This window comes from Misgurnus anguillicaudatus, chromosome 9, assembly GCF_027580225.2.
Source record: "Misgurnus anguillicaudatus chromosome 9, ASM2758022v2, whole genome shotgun sequence".
NCBI classification, from domain to species: Eukaryota; Metazoa; Chordata; class Actinopteri; order Cypriniformes; family Cobitidae; genus Misgurnus; species Misgurnus anguillicaudatus.
The window spans coordinates 15,031,523-15,049,263 of NC_073345.2; the positions used below are offsets into that span (position 1 = coordinate 15,031,523).

Below are 17,741 nucleotides of genomic sequence, written 5' to 3' on the forward strand. Positions count from 1 at the left end.
GAATAGAGAAGCATCCATCAGATTCACACTACCACCCAGGTATTATACTCTTCGGATGCTGAGGTTTTGGACACATTTAGTATGCATGCTGATTTTCACATATTAGTACATTATAGTATACATATAGTTTGGAAGCATGCGATTTCTAATTCAGGGCAGTTTGTGAACTGTTTCAACCAGTTTTGTTTATATTTTCTAACCACAGCCCAAAATAATGAATTAAATGAACTAAAATAATTAAATATTGAAACCAAACGCGACATGCAATTTTCTAGTAGCGGGTTACCCTTAGACCAGGGAAAGAGCTGACATCAAGATTTTCAGTGCATTACAATTTTAATTTCGGTTTGTTCCTCAGACAACTTATAAAGTGAGTTCATTCATGGCGATTTCGATCCGTATCTTGACATTTAAGCTTTCTCTGTTGTCTCAGCATGAGCGAATGTGAGCTGAAGAAATGTCAGGAACAGAGCTGTTAATTAACCAAGCAGAAATAAACCAGCTGTCAGTCTTAACGTGCGACTGCATTACTCATCTGAGTCCCCGCTTACCCGACAGAGAGAAATGTGTTCAGTCACTGCAATGACTTTTTGGATAAATTTGTTAAGATTTTGAAAATGCATTTTTCTCCATAGTATTACAATGTATTTGTATATGAGGATGTTGGTGTGTCACTATACAGGATAATGAGTTACACAGTTTATTGATGAAGGATTATATACTAATCAGGAAACTAAGTATTGAGTTCACACAATAAAATATTTTTGTAGAGAAAATAAAAGAGGCATTAATATTTATCGGGGCCATGCACAGGGTTGCTAGAGCCTGCCTTTCTGCCTTCATCAGCTGAGGTGCCCTTCTCATTAACCGCCAACCCCCCTTTTAAGTGTTCTGTTACTATCCAACTCGATCCACTGATTCCGATACTCCACTTCGTTTTTTCCCGGCCGCTCCAGTGCATCTCTCACAATCTGTGTCCGGTCTTTGGGGAGTGGAGATGACAGTTCCCTAAGTTTGTTTCATTCACAGGTAGATTAATTACATTCCCTCAGTTGTTGATCAGCTAAATTAGTAATTTGGTAGTTTGTTTTTGTATTTCGGGCGGTTATAATTTGCTTTCTCTTTTAAAATTGCTAACAACTTAGCAAGCAATCAGGTTCGTCTGTAAGATGTCTGCTAAAGAGCTGTTTTACATACAATCTAAAGACTTCTTCAATATGACATCTTTTAGGAAACCTCTCAGAGACGTATGAGCAAACAATCAAAAAACAACATCTTGCAGATGTAAATGCATGCAGACATCAAATAGACATCTCCGAGATGTATGTGTGCTATCAGTAACAACAAAATATTCACATTCTTTAAATTGCAATGCTTGTCTTATCAAGTTAAAATAATCATAAATATCACCAAATATGTTATTGTTGGCACGCTTTGTAGAAAAAAAATAGAAAAAATGCCTTTACAAAAAAGAAGACAGAGTGGAAAGGGAGGCTGCTAAAAGCAGTTCAACATTGCAAACATGGATTCAAAGCTCCAGCAAGCCAGCAAGTAAATCATATTGAACATTTAGCAGTTTGTCACCCTTTTATTAAATGTTTAAGTTGAAACACCTTGAATTAATAAGTCATTTTAACTTGATAGAAGTTGCTATAAATTATTATTACTTGTAATAATCTTACGTTTTTGTACAATTCACTTCACACGAATTAGTCCATTTGTAAAATACGTACAAATTCCCGTGAGATCAGGTTGGGTGTTTACATAACGGTTCAATTAAGTACACTTGTCTTAGTTGCTAGTAATCTATTATAATAATCATATTTTATTAAAAAAATTAATAGTACCACCCCTTATTTTTGGTTTGGGCCACTGCCCCTCAAAATATCTGTGCACGGCCCGATCTTTATTTAATTCAGTTGGTGACTACAATTGATATTGAAGAAATGTCTTCTGAGATGACGTGTGTATGTTTTTAAGATTTTTTTTATTGATTCTGTTGTGTTTTTATCGATTCGTGACACAAATACAAGCCCATTCAATTTTCCATCAGATTTCTAAAAACCAAAAGACTCAGCGATTGAACACCTTGTATATCTTTATTGTTTTGAACCTAAAGGATATACAGTCGAAAATACTCAAGGCTTCGCTACATCTCAACTAACAACAGCACAAGATTTCAAAAATCCATTTTTTTCTCACAACAAATATAAAAATGGAAAAACAGCAGACCTGTGACCAAACATAGCAGAAAATGAAGCTTTGGCAGGATTTCAAGATGAGACGCTTCACTAATGCATCTCAATGCCTCTGGTTTTTTTAGTCCTCGGTTAAATGCAAGCATAGACACCAGCTAAAGCAAGTCGCAAAGCTCTAAACATCTCTGCTCATCCATTGAGAAACTCTGATAACATAACGTTGTGTCTGACAGAGATACACATCATGGGTAATGGCTCTCGTTGATTATTTACATTGAGGTTCAAAGTAGGAACCATATATCATTCTGTACATTACAATGTGTTCTTTTGCCAGTCTACTTTTAGCCTACATCAATAACGTGAATCTAAAATGAATCTAACAAGTGGGTTTTGTTTTCATTTTCGATTATAAGAGCGTGTGAAAAATAAATACACAAAACTCTTTGTTTTTCATGCCTCATGAGATGATGTTGTCATCACCTAACTACAAGAGGGAATTATGGGTAGTATTCCAACACAATCTCATGGCAATTCTTACGTATTCTTACTTGTAATAATCTTAAGTTTTTGTACAATTCACTTCACACGAATTAGTCCATCTGTAAAATACGTACAAATTCCCGTGAGATCAGGTTGGGTGTTTACATAACGGTTCATTGACACTCACAGACACAGTGTGTGGAAACCATTTTGACAAGATCGCTGTCATGCCTTTATACAAACGATAGTTGAACACTAAATACAAAAAATGTACAGTAAACATACATACCAATGAAACAAAAAATAAACCTAAGATCAACTACTATTAAAAACTCAGACATTGTAGGTAGCGGAGACAAATGAACCACTGAAAATATAAGGGATTGAGGAAATCGCAAGATGTACAGTAAGTGACTGTGATGATATTCCTTTAAAAATCAGCATGGCAAATCTCATTGGCTGTCTGTGTTGGGAGGCTTGACATCGTGTTGGGCATTGCCACCAGGAATCCAGGGGGAAACCGAGCGAGAGGTGGTCTGTTTGGCCATGCTGTAGTGGCTGATGACGGTGTAGAAGCGACCGCGGCTGTTGGCATCCTGGGCAGCGTAGTAAGCCTCCAATGATGCGGGGATACAACGCTTGTGCTGTTGGGAAAAGTGAAAACATAACATTACAGCTTTTAGCATCCGCCATTCATACTGTATATAATCATGTCTTTCAGACCTGTTTTGGATAATCTCTTCAAACACTGTAAAAATATCTAGTTGCACTTAAATGTTTAAGTTGAAACACCTTGAACTAATAAGTAATTTTAACCTGATAGAAGTTGCTATAAATTATAAAAATAAAGTTGTTATAACATAGCCCATTCAACTTTGTTTTTTATTTATTTATACCAACCCCTCACCAGTCAAAAAGTTAAATGACTTTTTAATTCAAGTTGATAAAACTTAAAAAAAATTATTGAAACAAGGAACTTTGTTTTACAGTGTAATTTTCTGAGCACTCAAAATATAAAAATGTACAATAAACAAATTATATTATAAAATCTTTTGCAACAGAAGCTAGTTTTCCCAACATGATGTTACAAACTTATATTACTTCACTTCTTTCATGAAACGAGGTGAATTTTTCAATATTGCTGTTTTTCCATAGAATGAAACCATAAGAGTGCCATAAAGTTACTGAATCTGACAAAGATATTGCATGGATTCAAATGACTTTAAATTTAACACTCATGTAACTTATGTAACACTTTCATGGTCTTTTTCACTCTCAGAAAAAAAGGTACATGAAGGAACAAAAGCTGTCACTGGGGTGGTACCTTTTCGAACATAATTTTTGTACCTAAAATTTAATATTGGTACATCTAAGGTGTTCGCTGGTGCCTTAGAGGTATATTGGTACCTATAAGTATATATAGATATGTATAAACAAAAACCATATAGGTCTACTTGCTATATTTTTAATATTGACAGCCTCAGTCCTCCATCACTTTCTTTTTTTAAATAGCGGCCATGATATTTCTAAAATATTTATTTCAATTATTTTACAGATTTGAAACAACATGAAGTAGAGTAAATAACAGAATACACCTTTAAGAAAACAGATATACAATAAATTAACATCACTTATACTATGTGTCTGTTGAATGCTTGAATCTGAATGGCTGATGAACGTTCTGAGGTGTGGAATTATCTTCTGGGAAACGCACGGCGAACGTAGTTCCAGGCAACTATCTTGACCGCATTACAGTTCCATATCACTTTGCATAGTTAACTGTAATAACGGACTAACAAAAACAACATGACAGACGATTTTCCGAGGTAACAACAGCCCTGTTTAGAGACGCACAGAGGTAGCCTTGTTTACTCAATCTCTCTCTCTCATTCGCCCTCTCTTTCTCTCTCTTTCTCTCTCTCGCTCTCTCTCTCTCTCTCTCTTTCTTTCTTTCTCTGTGTCACTGTTGCTCTTGCTCTCTTTCTAATAACTTCCTTAACAACTGCATTATAATCCCATCAACGACTCAAGCCTCCATTGCCAGCTTTAAAATGGCATTTTGGAACAAGCAAAAGAGCTGTTGGATGAGACGAGGAAGAAATAGTCCTACTCACAATAACGATTTAAGTACAAAAACTGGACAAATCCCTTTAAATATATAATGTGATCAATGTCTTGAGGTGTGGTAACCGTAGTATACGCAGAATAATTGACTCCAGGCCGTTGAATTACTGAAAAATAATTCCACTTCGCATCGTGGCCGCATGACCACCTCGGGTGTGCATTATTTTAGTAATAATTCAACGGCCCGTGGTCAATTATTCTTGACTTGACATACAACTTAAAGGATCAACAAAAAGATGTCACATGTACATCACACTTACAACCGATATTTCCAGCACAAATAAGTAGATCAGGCTGATTAACTTCCATTCATTTGCATCATTTCAATGAACCAAAATCACCAGGCAGCAAAACTAGAAAGTGTGAGGGAATTACCAAACAATATTCCTTATTTTTTCATTATAATTCAGATTATTTATTCAAAAGTTTAAAACTGGGCTAGATGTATTGACTGACTTAAAGGCGGAGTCCACGATGTTTGAAAAACGCGTTGGAAAAGGAGACGGGCCGACTACCAAAACACACTTATAGCCAATCAAATCAAATCAAATGCCGGGTTGCGTATGTGTGGGGCGGGTCTATCAACAGAAGGTGCAGATTCTATTGGGCTAGGGGCTTGTTTGTTTGGGTGATTTCAAATATCAACACTGGCTTTCAAACATCGTGGACTCCGCCTTTAAGCATTTAAATCTGAATTAGACACTTGAAACCAGTACATATAAAGTTGAAATTAGGAGACATGGTTGGTTAATGTTTGTTTTTCAAAATCCTTTATTTATTACTGGCCTGTTGTTTACTGAAGAGAGATTAATCTTGGACCTGCTTACCTTATAGACGAAGCCATCAGGACAGCTGTGGTCATAGGTGAAAGCTTTGTACACCACCAGGAACACTATGCAGGCCAAAAAAGCCAAAGCCAGAATAATAAGGATGGTGACCTAAAAACAGAAAAAAGCATAACGTTTACGACAGTTCAATACTAGCTTGTGTATTTATTTCTAGATCACTTTGTTTACAAGTTGTCAATGATATTACAAATGCTAACAATGGCTATTAGAAAATACTACAGTATATATATAAAACATGTATATATACAAATACAAGTTTTAAAGGCTATCAACATGATATAATGTTTTAAAACCATCACCGGATAAATACTTTCAAATAATAAATATCTTGAAATATGAAAAATTGAAAAATAAAAAATACAATCTTATTAAGAAATAAAATAAACGGCATAAAATGATCTTACTGGGTTTTGTTTTGATTTTACTAAAATTGCAAATTTCTTAAGCTTGCTGTGGTTTCAATCTAGAATGTTTCCTGATTGTCATCTGACCATAACCATGTCACTGTAATATAAACTGTTAGGTCTACATAAAATGTTGGGTTGTTTCAACCCATGGTTTGGTAAACAACAACCCAGCATAGGTTTACAGTATTTATAACCCATGCCCGGTTGATATTTGTCCATGTTTTTCCCAACAATGGGTTGAAACAACCCAATATTTTTAGATTGTATGAAAGATTATTTATCATATAATAATGTCTGAGTCTTATTTAAGTCTAAATACCTCATGCAAAAGTAAATTTGTGTTGTTTAAAGGTTAATCTTTATGCATTAAAAGACATGCTTTAGATTCATTGCACATACAGTTTGCTGCTGTCAACTAATCTGTGTGGTACATCAACAGACAATGAACAGAAATATAAAACCAAATGCAAAACATAAAAAATACCGAAAATTGAATTTGTCTCTAAACCGCTGCAAATTCAAAGACACAATTGGGACTGAGCGATCCACTGGAGAAAAAATTTGATGATAGCAACTCTGTTGTTCTTTTCCCTCCAGCAGCATTAATTTTTTCACATCACTGTAAACGTCAAGAACATTCACCTCACAGGATGCAGCACAATCTGTCACACCACATTTGTCTCAAAGGAGCAGCTCAAACGAGGACTCTGTGTGGTCCAAACCACAAATCCGAGGTTTAAAGAAGCCAATTCCTCACCAGACCAGACCAATTTGTCAGGGCCGATTAGTTTAGTAAAAGCCAGGACACTTTCTGCGCTTCAGTCTCGGAGACAGCAAAAATATGTTTTTTTGAAGACAGACTAATTAGAATTATGCAAAATGAAATGAAAAATAAATGAGAAAAAACTGACCATGTCTGAATTTTTCAGAACTCTCACTGTGCTCTTCAGTTAAAACATATTTACCATAAACAACATTAACACGAAGAAAATACGGTTAGAAAAAAAAAGTTTACATCATAAACACTGAAACACAAATTTTTACAAATACTGTTTATTGATGGCTTATAAAACCTATTGAGCAGCCAATCTAGACAGTACTCTCAAGCATCATACAGTACAGTAGGTAAACTCTCAACATGAAGGCACTTCTAACAACATTACTGCTTGCTAAGATTTCTTTTTTTTTTTAAATCTAAGGCAGCACTGTACAGTATATACATTTATATATAATTTTCAACTTAAGGCGTTACCAATTAAATGGATGCACCGAAATGAAAATTCTTGACCGAAAACGAGGAAACCAAGGCCGAAAAACCGAAACCGAAACCGAAACACGAAATAAATTATTATGCCAATTATTAGTACAAATGAATTTATGGCTATCACTGTGTACTAACTTTACTAGGGTTGTGTGACGGATCACAAATCTCACAGTTCGGATCACATTACAGTTTTTGGGACACGGATAGGATTATTTTTCAGATCAGCAAAAAAAGGGTGGGGAAAATCTAATAACAAATAAAGAAATTGCAAACATTTATAAAAAAAGAACAAAGTTGCACATTAATAAGGGCTAAAATTACCATTAGGTACAGAAATCGAATTAAATGAGTCATAACACTGTCTTTGTATAAATTAAATATATTATTATTTTTAAAGCTACAGAAGTGATTTTCTCTTTGTCTTGGGTGGTTTGATTAACATTAATGACAGACTTGTTGAGGGTACTGTCTCTTTAAATAAGCAGAGACTGGTTTCTGACTGTAATCTATACATACAGTTAAGACGTAAACAAATGTTTTTATTAGAAAAAGAAAACTGTGGAGATCATTTTGTTTATTTGTGTCCTGTCAATAATAGAAAGATTTTATGTTCGCTTGTTTGCGTCTCACTCGTGTGTGCAATATTGAGGGCACTTAAACACGCGCGCACACAGAGACCGAGGGCGAATCCCAAACAGTGTAGCATAAAAACATTACGTTGTTTTTCATTGCTTTATTCGGCACATGTATGTTTATGGACTACAGTATGAGCCACATTTGCGCGACTCTCTCTAAAGTTTACACATCAAGAGTTCTGATCTTTGAAGGGCATACTGTGGTGATCACGTCTGGACCGGACACATTCAACCTCGTGTGCATCTGTGCGTACAGACTGCTCACTTTAGCGCCTCTTTGCGGTTAAATACGTCCACACCGCATACATGTTGCTTCAGACAAGCACGTGCAGGTCGCAGTTTGTTTGAGTCATCACAACATTTCGGCCATATTGTTTCTGTGATAAATGTCTTTCGGCCGAAAACCGAAAATGCTCTTTTGGGCCATTTTCGGCCGAAAATTTTCGGTGACCAAATATTCGGTGCATCCCTACAATTAAAGTAATTTGCTAAGTTGATACAACTTTTACTTTTTACAGTGCAATTACTTAAAGTGAACATTTTATGAAAATCTGACTTTTGTTCAAGTGCTATAATTGGGTCCCCAATTATAAAAAAAAAGATCAACCCAGTAACTTAGTTTTGGTAAACTATTCACTGCAAGCATGTGAAAAAATAGCTTATTGAAATTTGGTTCCCCTTGTGATGTCAGAAGGGGATAATACCGCCCCTTAATCTGCACTATGCAACCACGGCGCTGCCATTTAGTGCAGAGATCAGCTCATTTACTGTACATTTTAAAGGACACACCCAAAATGGCACACTTTCGCTCACACCTACAAAGTGGCAATTTTATATGATTATATGATATGTAGTGCTAGAACTTTACATATGTACTCTGGGGACACCAACGATTTATTTGACATCTGAAAAAAGTCTTGTAAAATGTCCCCTTTAAAAGTGGGACCCAATCTTAAAGTGTTACCATATTTTTTGTTAAGGAAATCTTTTTTTTATATCCTTAAAAAAGGCCATCCCAAAATGTATTGAGCATCCTGAATGTTTCATTTAATTCTGAAATGTAATTTAAATTGAGAATTTTATCATGATATTGTGTTTGCTTAGTGCGTAAACTCGACTGAAATCAACTATGAATCAAGACTCTGGTGCACCAAACAAGATGTGTGCGATATTTGTGTGCTGCTTAATGTACTTGGCCAAACTGTCCATGTTTTCACCATGTTGCTAAGTGGTGGGACTAATGCAAAATGGCCGGGTGCATTACACGCTCTGAATAAAATCTACATTTAAACCACTTTTTAAACCATCCTTTGTCAGATGCCCTGATTTGACATTTTCAATAAAGGTATGCATTAAGGGAATCCTGCTTGAGCCGTGAAAGTTGCCAATAAATCCATTAATGCTTCGCTTTGTCTTTTTTGATTCGGTCTGAGCACATAATGCTGGCAGCGTAAAACATCAATTCAGGTTAAAGCCACCACGGCAGAAAAGACTCTACCACACCCCTCATTTACTTTATGCAAATTATTTATGCTTGACTGTCTTCACCGACATTAAAATCGCTGTTTATCATCCCCATCCCCTGCGAATGAATTACAGGGTCCAATAAAAGCTTTGTTCTGTTAAATACGATCCAAAATGGAAAATTCACTTTGGTCTCAGGACAAAGCTGCCACGAAATTAGGTCATTTCCACTCAAAAGTCAACATGTTTGTGACATATCGGACACACCACCATCTGCTTTATTGTTTTTTCCTCACACACTAGGTTTATTTATCATTACAAAACCCTACCGACAAGACTCAAGGTTGTAGGGTTTGTTGTTGTTTTTCCTGCTCTCCAGTGACTTTTTTTGGGGTCAGAATAATCCATGTATAGAAAACCATAATTCCCTTGGGTGGATTTATCTTGGCTGGAATGCTGGCGGTATTAATGTGCTGTGCTGATTCTGCATGGAGTGAAGAGCAACGGTTTAATTTTTTGTTCTTGTTGTGTTGTTGTTGAATATCTCTGGTGGAATAAACATTAAGATAACCCAACTGGTTCATTAAAAAAACATGTTTAATATTTAATGCATTATATATATATAATGTTTTATATATATATATAATGCTTTATATATATATATATATATATATATATATATATATATATATATATATATATATATATATATATATATATATATATATATATATATCGTCCCCTTGGAATTATAAGGTTCTATCTGACATTTTTGTCAAAATTGAGTTATTCACATATTCTTACTCTGTGACAACTTATTTACATTATGTGATGTTTTTTTTTAAGTTATGTACATTTTGGGACGTTTTATTAAAAGAAACAAAAAGGTTCTATCTACAAAGTCAAACAAACATGGCTTACTAAAAGCATTACTTGTGTGCATTTTGAGGTAAAACAAAGGCACTGATGTATTTTAAGATATGTCAGTGCAAGTTGTTTTCAGTTTGGACAGCTCTTACATTTATTTTAGTCTAGGACTAGTCTAATCCCTGTCCGGGAAACCGTCCCTATATGTCGTGTTGCCGGCTTTTTCCTTGACGACAGTAAAAATCACAGACACCCAATATCTGTGAGGATTATGCTGCGCAACGCAAAATCGACAAAAAAAGATCGACACCCGAATTCCTGACAAGTTCACCCTACTGTAAAAGCCAGCTTAAGCTGGTCAGTTGGTTTTAGATGGTCTCCCAGCTTGGTTTTTGCTGGTATTGCTGGTGTAGCAAGCTGGTCTAGCTGTGTTTTGGTCACTTTTTAATCTTGTCTAGCTGTGTTTTGGTCACTTTTTAAGCTGGTCTAGCTGTGTTTTGGTCACTTTTTAAGCTGGTCTAGCTGTGTTTTGGTCACTTTTAAGCTGGTCTTGCTGTGTTTTGGTCACATTTTAAGTTGGCCTAGCTGGACTTTTCTGGTCATGCTGGAAGACCAGCTGACCCACCAGCTTGACCAGATTTGCCAGGCTGGTTGGACCAGCTTACACCAGCTACTGCCACCTTAAACCAGCTAAAACCAGCTACCAGCTTATGCTGGTCTTTGCTGGATTTTTCAGTAGGGGCAGTCTTTTTTTTAGGTCTTGCTGAGGAGATTATACATAGTTAGACACCACACTAGCCAGAAGTGCTAGCTTCTTAGTTCCTGATATTAAGAGGCAAGCACTAAGATATAAAAAACAGAAAAAAACGAAACTAACCTATCCTACCCAAAAAAGTGTGTTTACATTAAGTTATGATCGTTATGTCAAAATGTTAACATGTGAAAGGTTGTTAAAGCAGTTACCTCAGTATTACAATGATTTCAGAATGATTGTAGCCTGTAGCTGCTCAACCCTACTGAAAAATCCAGCAAAGACCAGCATAAGCTGGTAGCTGGGTTAAGCTGGTTTAAGGTGGCAGTAGCTAAGTCCAGCTAGACCAGCTTATAAAGTGACCAAAACACAGCTAGACCAGCTTGCTACACCAGCAATACCTGCTAAAACCAAGCTGGGAGACCTGCTAAAACCAAGTTTTGAGACCAGCTAAAACCAACTCACCAGCTTATGTTGGTTTTAGCTGGATTTTTCAGTAGGGAATAGTATAACATGCTAAAACAAAATTGTCTATTTTTGTAATGAACCCGACATATACAGGAGGATGGTAGAGAAACTGAGGCAAAAGAGGGAAGAAGCAATGTTGTAAATGAGCAATGTCACATCAGACTTTTAGAGATAAAAGTGCTAAAAATAAAAATATAAAATGTCATATAAATGATTAAAATGTTAATTTCTAACACATGTTGGAAAATTGTTACAACATTAATTTTATATTTAATGTTTAAATAATGTTTTTGCAGATAGAACCTTATAATTCTTAGCGAAAAGTGTTTTTTTAGAATTAGAAGGTTCTATCTGCATTTGACCCCTTCCAAAAATCCACATTTAGAAATTTGTTAGGACTTTGATATTGTATATTTAGAATACATTTAGGGTCCCTGTTATTTTCATGTTTGAAAGAAACTTCTTCCCCATGTAAGTTTTCCTATATGTAATGCAAAAACTTTGAAGCTCAATATCTCAAAATTATATACAATTATTTGAATCAATAATATATAATATATACAATATTTACCTGGGAAGATATCAAGTTTAATTTAAAAAATCATATTGGTTGAAATAAACTATCGAACTCCAAAACAGGACTCACTTCAAAGAATGTCATGTAACTGCATTCTAAGTTACCATAGTAAATTCCCTTAAAGGTGCAGTGTGTAAATTAGGTTGTGAATTGCAACCAACGGCTCAGTCCACTGCTAAGGCATAAGAAAAAAATTTGTTTGGTTCCGGTTTCCGACCGACCCTGCCAATTTATGTGCGACCCAAATTTATTTTATGAGCTTGGGGAAGAAATAATACACATTAAATAAATACACAAAACTTTGAGGCGAACTATAATTTACCTTTTAGTACAGCACCGTTTTTGTAAAGCACGCGATGCAACATCCTCTAGCAATGCTAAAAACAAGGCAGCTATACGGTCGCTAACACAATCGTTCACACATCGTTGTCGTCACTTACAAAAGCACTGGTAACTTTTGGTGTGCATTCGAGATGCTTTTTCGTGCACAGCAACGTAATCTTTTGCGCCCGCCGAAAGTTGTAACTTACAGACCAAAAAAGACGAGCTGAACAACGATATGCAAGTGGGCTTTTCTCTTCCAGAGAGGACAAACCAAGACTAATTTTTGCGGTCAGAAAGTGAATTATAATATTTGAATTTATGGTATTATGACCAGGGCTTGACATTAACACATTAACACCCGCCAAATGCGGGTAGATTTCGGCCGTGGCGGGTAAGACAGCCAATCCCACTAGCCACTTTGCCAGGTTGAATATAATTTTTTAATTGTAGTTTTCTTAAAAGTTATGCGAAATGATAAACAATACGCAATGCGACAACTTCCATGAGCACTCTGCACCCAGCGCAACGCAAAGAGACCGTTTGTTGAGAGACGCACGCGCGATCAGCGGGGCGTTGCGGACCAAAGCGTCACCTTCCAGAGAGCGCGCAAGAGCTGATGGATTTGCGAATGCACAAGAGGACGCAGTCTGAGCGCATACACACTTCGGGAAAGATAAAACAATTGCATGGAAGTGATTGATTAGATATAAATTGCGTGCAAACTCTCAGGGCAAGAGCGAAGAGAAATTCAGCGCATACCTGAATGCACACGAAATCAAAGAAAACCCGCCAGCTGAGAGGTTTGCGCATCATTTTAATGTTACAATAATGCCCTCTCAACATTTGTCATTAAAAAGTCTTAAATCACTTTTATCAGTAACCATGATCAAGCTTATAAAATACATCTGCATAAACTAGCTGAGAGTAAAATTAATGTACATTTCTTGACAGTATTTACTGCTGTTGTTAATAAATATTTAAAGTGGTTGTCGATGGGTTTTGTGTTTATCTTTTCAGTTTAGAATTAGTGTTTCTTCTACACCCCTGCTCTACTTTTAATATATTCATTCAAAGTTAATCTATTTATGCCTTACTTACTAGCATGTTTTTCATGCACCTAAATATATGATATGATCTATACTGATATACCAGCTATATACCAGCTAATAAATGTTGTCTTAATTTGGGTAGTCAGACTGCATTTGAAATTCAGTCTGCATCTAATTTAGCAAGTACATTTGCTCGAATTAAAGTCATTTTAGGATGCCAAAGTCAAGTTTAATCATATAAAATTGATTTTACCAGCAACAAAAATTTGGCCAGTGAAAAAGCTGAGTGGCTAGTAACTTTGAAAAACTAGCCACTTTGGCTGGTGAGCAAAAAAGTTAATGTCAAATCCTGATTATGACAAAAGAGATAATCCGTGGAGACGTGCTGCGCTGCGTGAGACAAACACGCAATATAGCCAAAGTCACCTCATATATCCGCTATTCAATTTAAAAATGTAACAATTTCCTACCTATCCCTTGCTGCCACTGAAAAAAATTAAAATAAAATAAAATAAAATCCCTACCGACCCATGACCTAAACTGACAACCAACCAGAACCAAACTTTTTTTTTTATGCCTAACCCCTTGTTTTGAAACAAATAGAGAATCTACAGTAGCCGCAACCGGAAAATCATGTCATCGTTGGACACAACTTAGTTAAAAAGTTTGTCCGTTAAGGGCTTCTGTAGAAACATGGTGGCACAAAATGGCGACTTCCACGTAAGGGGACCCTCTGTGTATGTAGATAAAAATGTCTCATTTTAAGGTATTAAAAACATAAAAGTTCATTATAAAAAGGTCTTCATACACCTCTGATGATATAGTTTTGTATATTATTTTGCATTTCTGTCAAGAGATACTTCTAAAAAGTACACACTGCACCTTTAAAACCATGAATTACCCCAGTTAGTTTCAATTAGCCGTTTATAATTCTTAACGTGAGATCTTTCTTTTTCCTCTATAAAGATGTCAAGGACATCACATAGTAGTGATGCCAGATTTGAGTATTTTTTTTTGTCGTCTGTCCTTTGTACCCTTTTGTTCCTGTCTATTACAGTTTCTGCTCGAGCTATAATATTTTCTGCCTCTTCACTACATTTCTTTTTAATGAATACTGAATGATCTTCAATGTTCTGCAGTTAAGGTCGACGTTTGCTAACCTCTGTGAGTTCATGTCTGAAAGAGATTTCTCCTGTTATAGCCTTGCTAATGGTTTTGTCCATTCCTCAAAGGCACATCTGTATAATTACTGTAATTATAGCACAATTTAATTTACTCCTTCAATATTATGCACTGTATCCTGACACGTGAGGTTAGGACCATTTTTTGTTTATACTTAATATGTCTGGCTCTTGTTTACTAGCCTTGCTAAATAAATGTGAGACTAGAGGTCTTCTTTTCGAAGTAGATATCCAATAAGCACTCCATTTGCACTGCAATCTCTATTAAAATGCAATAATGTTACATTTAAAGGTCCACTGTGTAGTTTTTTAATGGCCGGTGAAATTGTGAATTGCATGTGAACCAAGGTCTACAGCTCACCACTCCCTTTTGAAACGCAAGGTGAAGCTACAGTAGCCGCCACAGGACAAACATGTCATTGTTTGAGACAACGTAGTGACATAACGCTATCTGTAGAGCAGTTTGCCCATTTAGGCTGCTGTAGAATCATGGCGGTATGAAATCCATGTAAGGGGGTCAGCAGCTTATGTAGATAAATGGCTCATTATAAAACGGCCCGTTCTGGTTCTTCATTCTGATTGGTTGAAACGCGTTCCAAGCCGTGATAAAATACCCCGGTAACCCCACGGTTCAGACCGCATTACATAAGTATCACTGCGCCACTGTTGCTGCATACTGATTTATAAAACTAAACAACAGAGTCTTTAATCATATTTTTAATTTGTCTACATTTTCACAATTATGGCGATATCCAGATAAATGTCAATAAATATTGTTGAGTCATCTCGTCAATAAAGAGAAAACGCTCCCTGGGGAGTTAATAAATAAAATCTGTATTTCCGATATTATCCACTGGGTGGCGATATTACCCAACTTAAACACTGACGCATTCACTCAACACTAAAAACACAGTGTGTAAGTTTTGATGGCTTTGAATATGATCTCTTACAAAAGTTCTCCACAAAAATGGAATTATCTCCGCTTTTAGCTGAAAATTTGAAAGGTGATTAGAGAACAAATGAAGGTAGGATGAAACTTTTTTTTAAAGCAGAGCGTCTGTTCTTTCATTAGATATATTTTATGTTTATTTAAAAAAGATAATTTTTCTGGAAGCCTTTAAACTAAAACTGGGTGGCAACTTAAAAAAAAAAAAACGCTGACGGGGAAGAGTTAAGCATGCTTCCACGCATATTTATTCATTACTTAAACAGTTGCAGATATAAATGTTAATGTATAAATTAGATGAATGTTGATTTATGAAAATAAACACCACAGTCTTAAATCATATTTTTATTGTGTCTTTGCTGCGTCTGTGTTGGTTGGGAACTGCGCTCTGTTTCAACCACACTTGATTCTGAGGAAACTACTTTGTTTGGCAGAAGAGTAAATACACCTTATTTGTGTTTTATGAAATCCTGCTATGCGTATGAAGTAACTGTTTTATAAACGCAATAAGCCCCGCAAAGCAGTGGGGTTACAGTGCCTAACAATGCCCCTTAGCTGTTACAAAATGCACTGGTAACCCACTGCTTCTTGGGGCTTATTGCTTTATTCTAAGGTAATAAAAACAATACAGTTCGTTTTGTAAGGACTTTCTTCACCACTGATAATATAGTTATGTAGATTATATTGCATTTCTGTCAAGTGATCATTCTAAAAGTTACACAATGCACCTTTAATCTAATTGGTATGTAAGTTGTGATATTATTTCCAATTGGCTACTTCATGATTTCATTACTGGTATTCTGGGATAGTCTGGTTTTGGCTCAATAAGCAGCTCTTGTTGCTGGTCTCGTTCCGGTGTCTCTGCTAAAACGCAACCGAAACAATCGCCTACACGCACAGCCGGCCCACTTTCCACTCCATATGTGCGAGCAGGTCCATCCATCACAATATCCTCAGGGGGTCTACGACTGAGATTCATATCTACTCTTGCCACATAACAGTGGTTCCCCCAAAGCAGTGGGATGCCAGTCAATAAATAAATCAATGCATCCCTGAGCCATAGTGGGCAGAAGACTCTTTTATCCAGAGTAACTCGGTTATGAAATGTGAGCCGAACCACAGAGTGTTAAGAAAGATATCCAGCTTTTGGCGTTATTCGATAAATAACGCTTCAGTTATTTGCTTTCAGAATTACCCTCTGGTCAATGATGGATTTTAGATAAACAGAGGAAAATAGCACAGAGATTTTGAGAAGGACATTTGTGTGATTTGTAATGGTTCGCTTTATGTGTTCCTAAGCATTTGAAACTCAGGAACAGGGTGAGGAGAGGCTGGGGATGCAGTGTATGTCAAGGGAATGGAAAATAACAAAGTGTTTGTTCACTGTTTGTAAAGAGTCAATGCTATCTAGTCTGTTAGCCTAGGAAAATATGTCTTCTGATCCAGAACTAAGTAAACTGCAAAAGCAGGTGGCATAGAGAACTATAGACTTGTTGTGATTGATTTTAAAGATTTCTGTTCTCTTTCATTCAAGCAGAAAGGACTTATAAGACATTTATGGATGAAATAGCTGCCCATTCACCAGCAAAATAGAACAGCACGTCATGCGCTAGTTTATGATAAAAACAATGCAAGTGCCTGGTTTCTCGAGTGAGAAATTGCAGATAATAAGCAAACTTAAGATGCGGTGGAAAAAACCACCAAGTGCATAATTACAAATATATTACAAGTTACGTCATGTGTCTTTATGGTATAGTATATGAAAGCACTCACAGATTCCAGACACAAATCTGAGACACATTTTCCATGTATTTTCCGTAATCTGTGTGTGAAAGGGCTTAGGTATAGCCAGACATGAACACGAATACATTTCTCTGCATGAAATTTGGGCAAAAGCTTGCTTGATGGGGCTGTAACTTCCACACATATTGATACTTATTTGGGCCCTCCTCATGCTTCCAACATTTTTAATCAATGAATGTCTACATGCAAATTAAATATTGACAATAAATGTTTTGAATAATCTGAAGCAATCTTGGCAGCTATTAACAGCGAAACACTGATAGTACAACACATCACACTGATTTCATTTCCTCAAAGCAGAAGTGACAGGATTTAAAGAATTCTCCTCTGGGTGCAGAGAAATGTTATGTATACC

The 17,741-nt window shown here is 36.1% G+C and overlaps 1 protein-coding gene across 1 annotated transcript in view; it reads right to left on the reverse strand.

Annotated features, from left to right (window-relative positions):
- Nucleotides 1–2,080: 2,080 nt before the first annotated feature.
- Nucleotides 2,081–17,741, reverse strand: part of nsg2 (neuronal vesicle trafficking associated 2) — a 35,555-nt gene continuing 19,894 nt past the window's right edge. The window contains exons 4-5 of the mRNA XM_055180739.2: nucleotides 5,630–5,740; nucleotides 2,081–3,322 (exon numbers count right to left, since the gene is read on the reverse strand). Of these exons, the coding sequence (XP_055036714.1) occupies nucleotides 3,131–3,322; nucleotides 5,630–5,740 (303 nt within the window). The 3' untranslated portion in view covers nucleotides 2,081–3,130. The remainder of the gene's footprint in view (nucleotides 3,323–5,629; nucleotides 5,741–17,741) is intronic.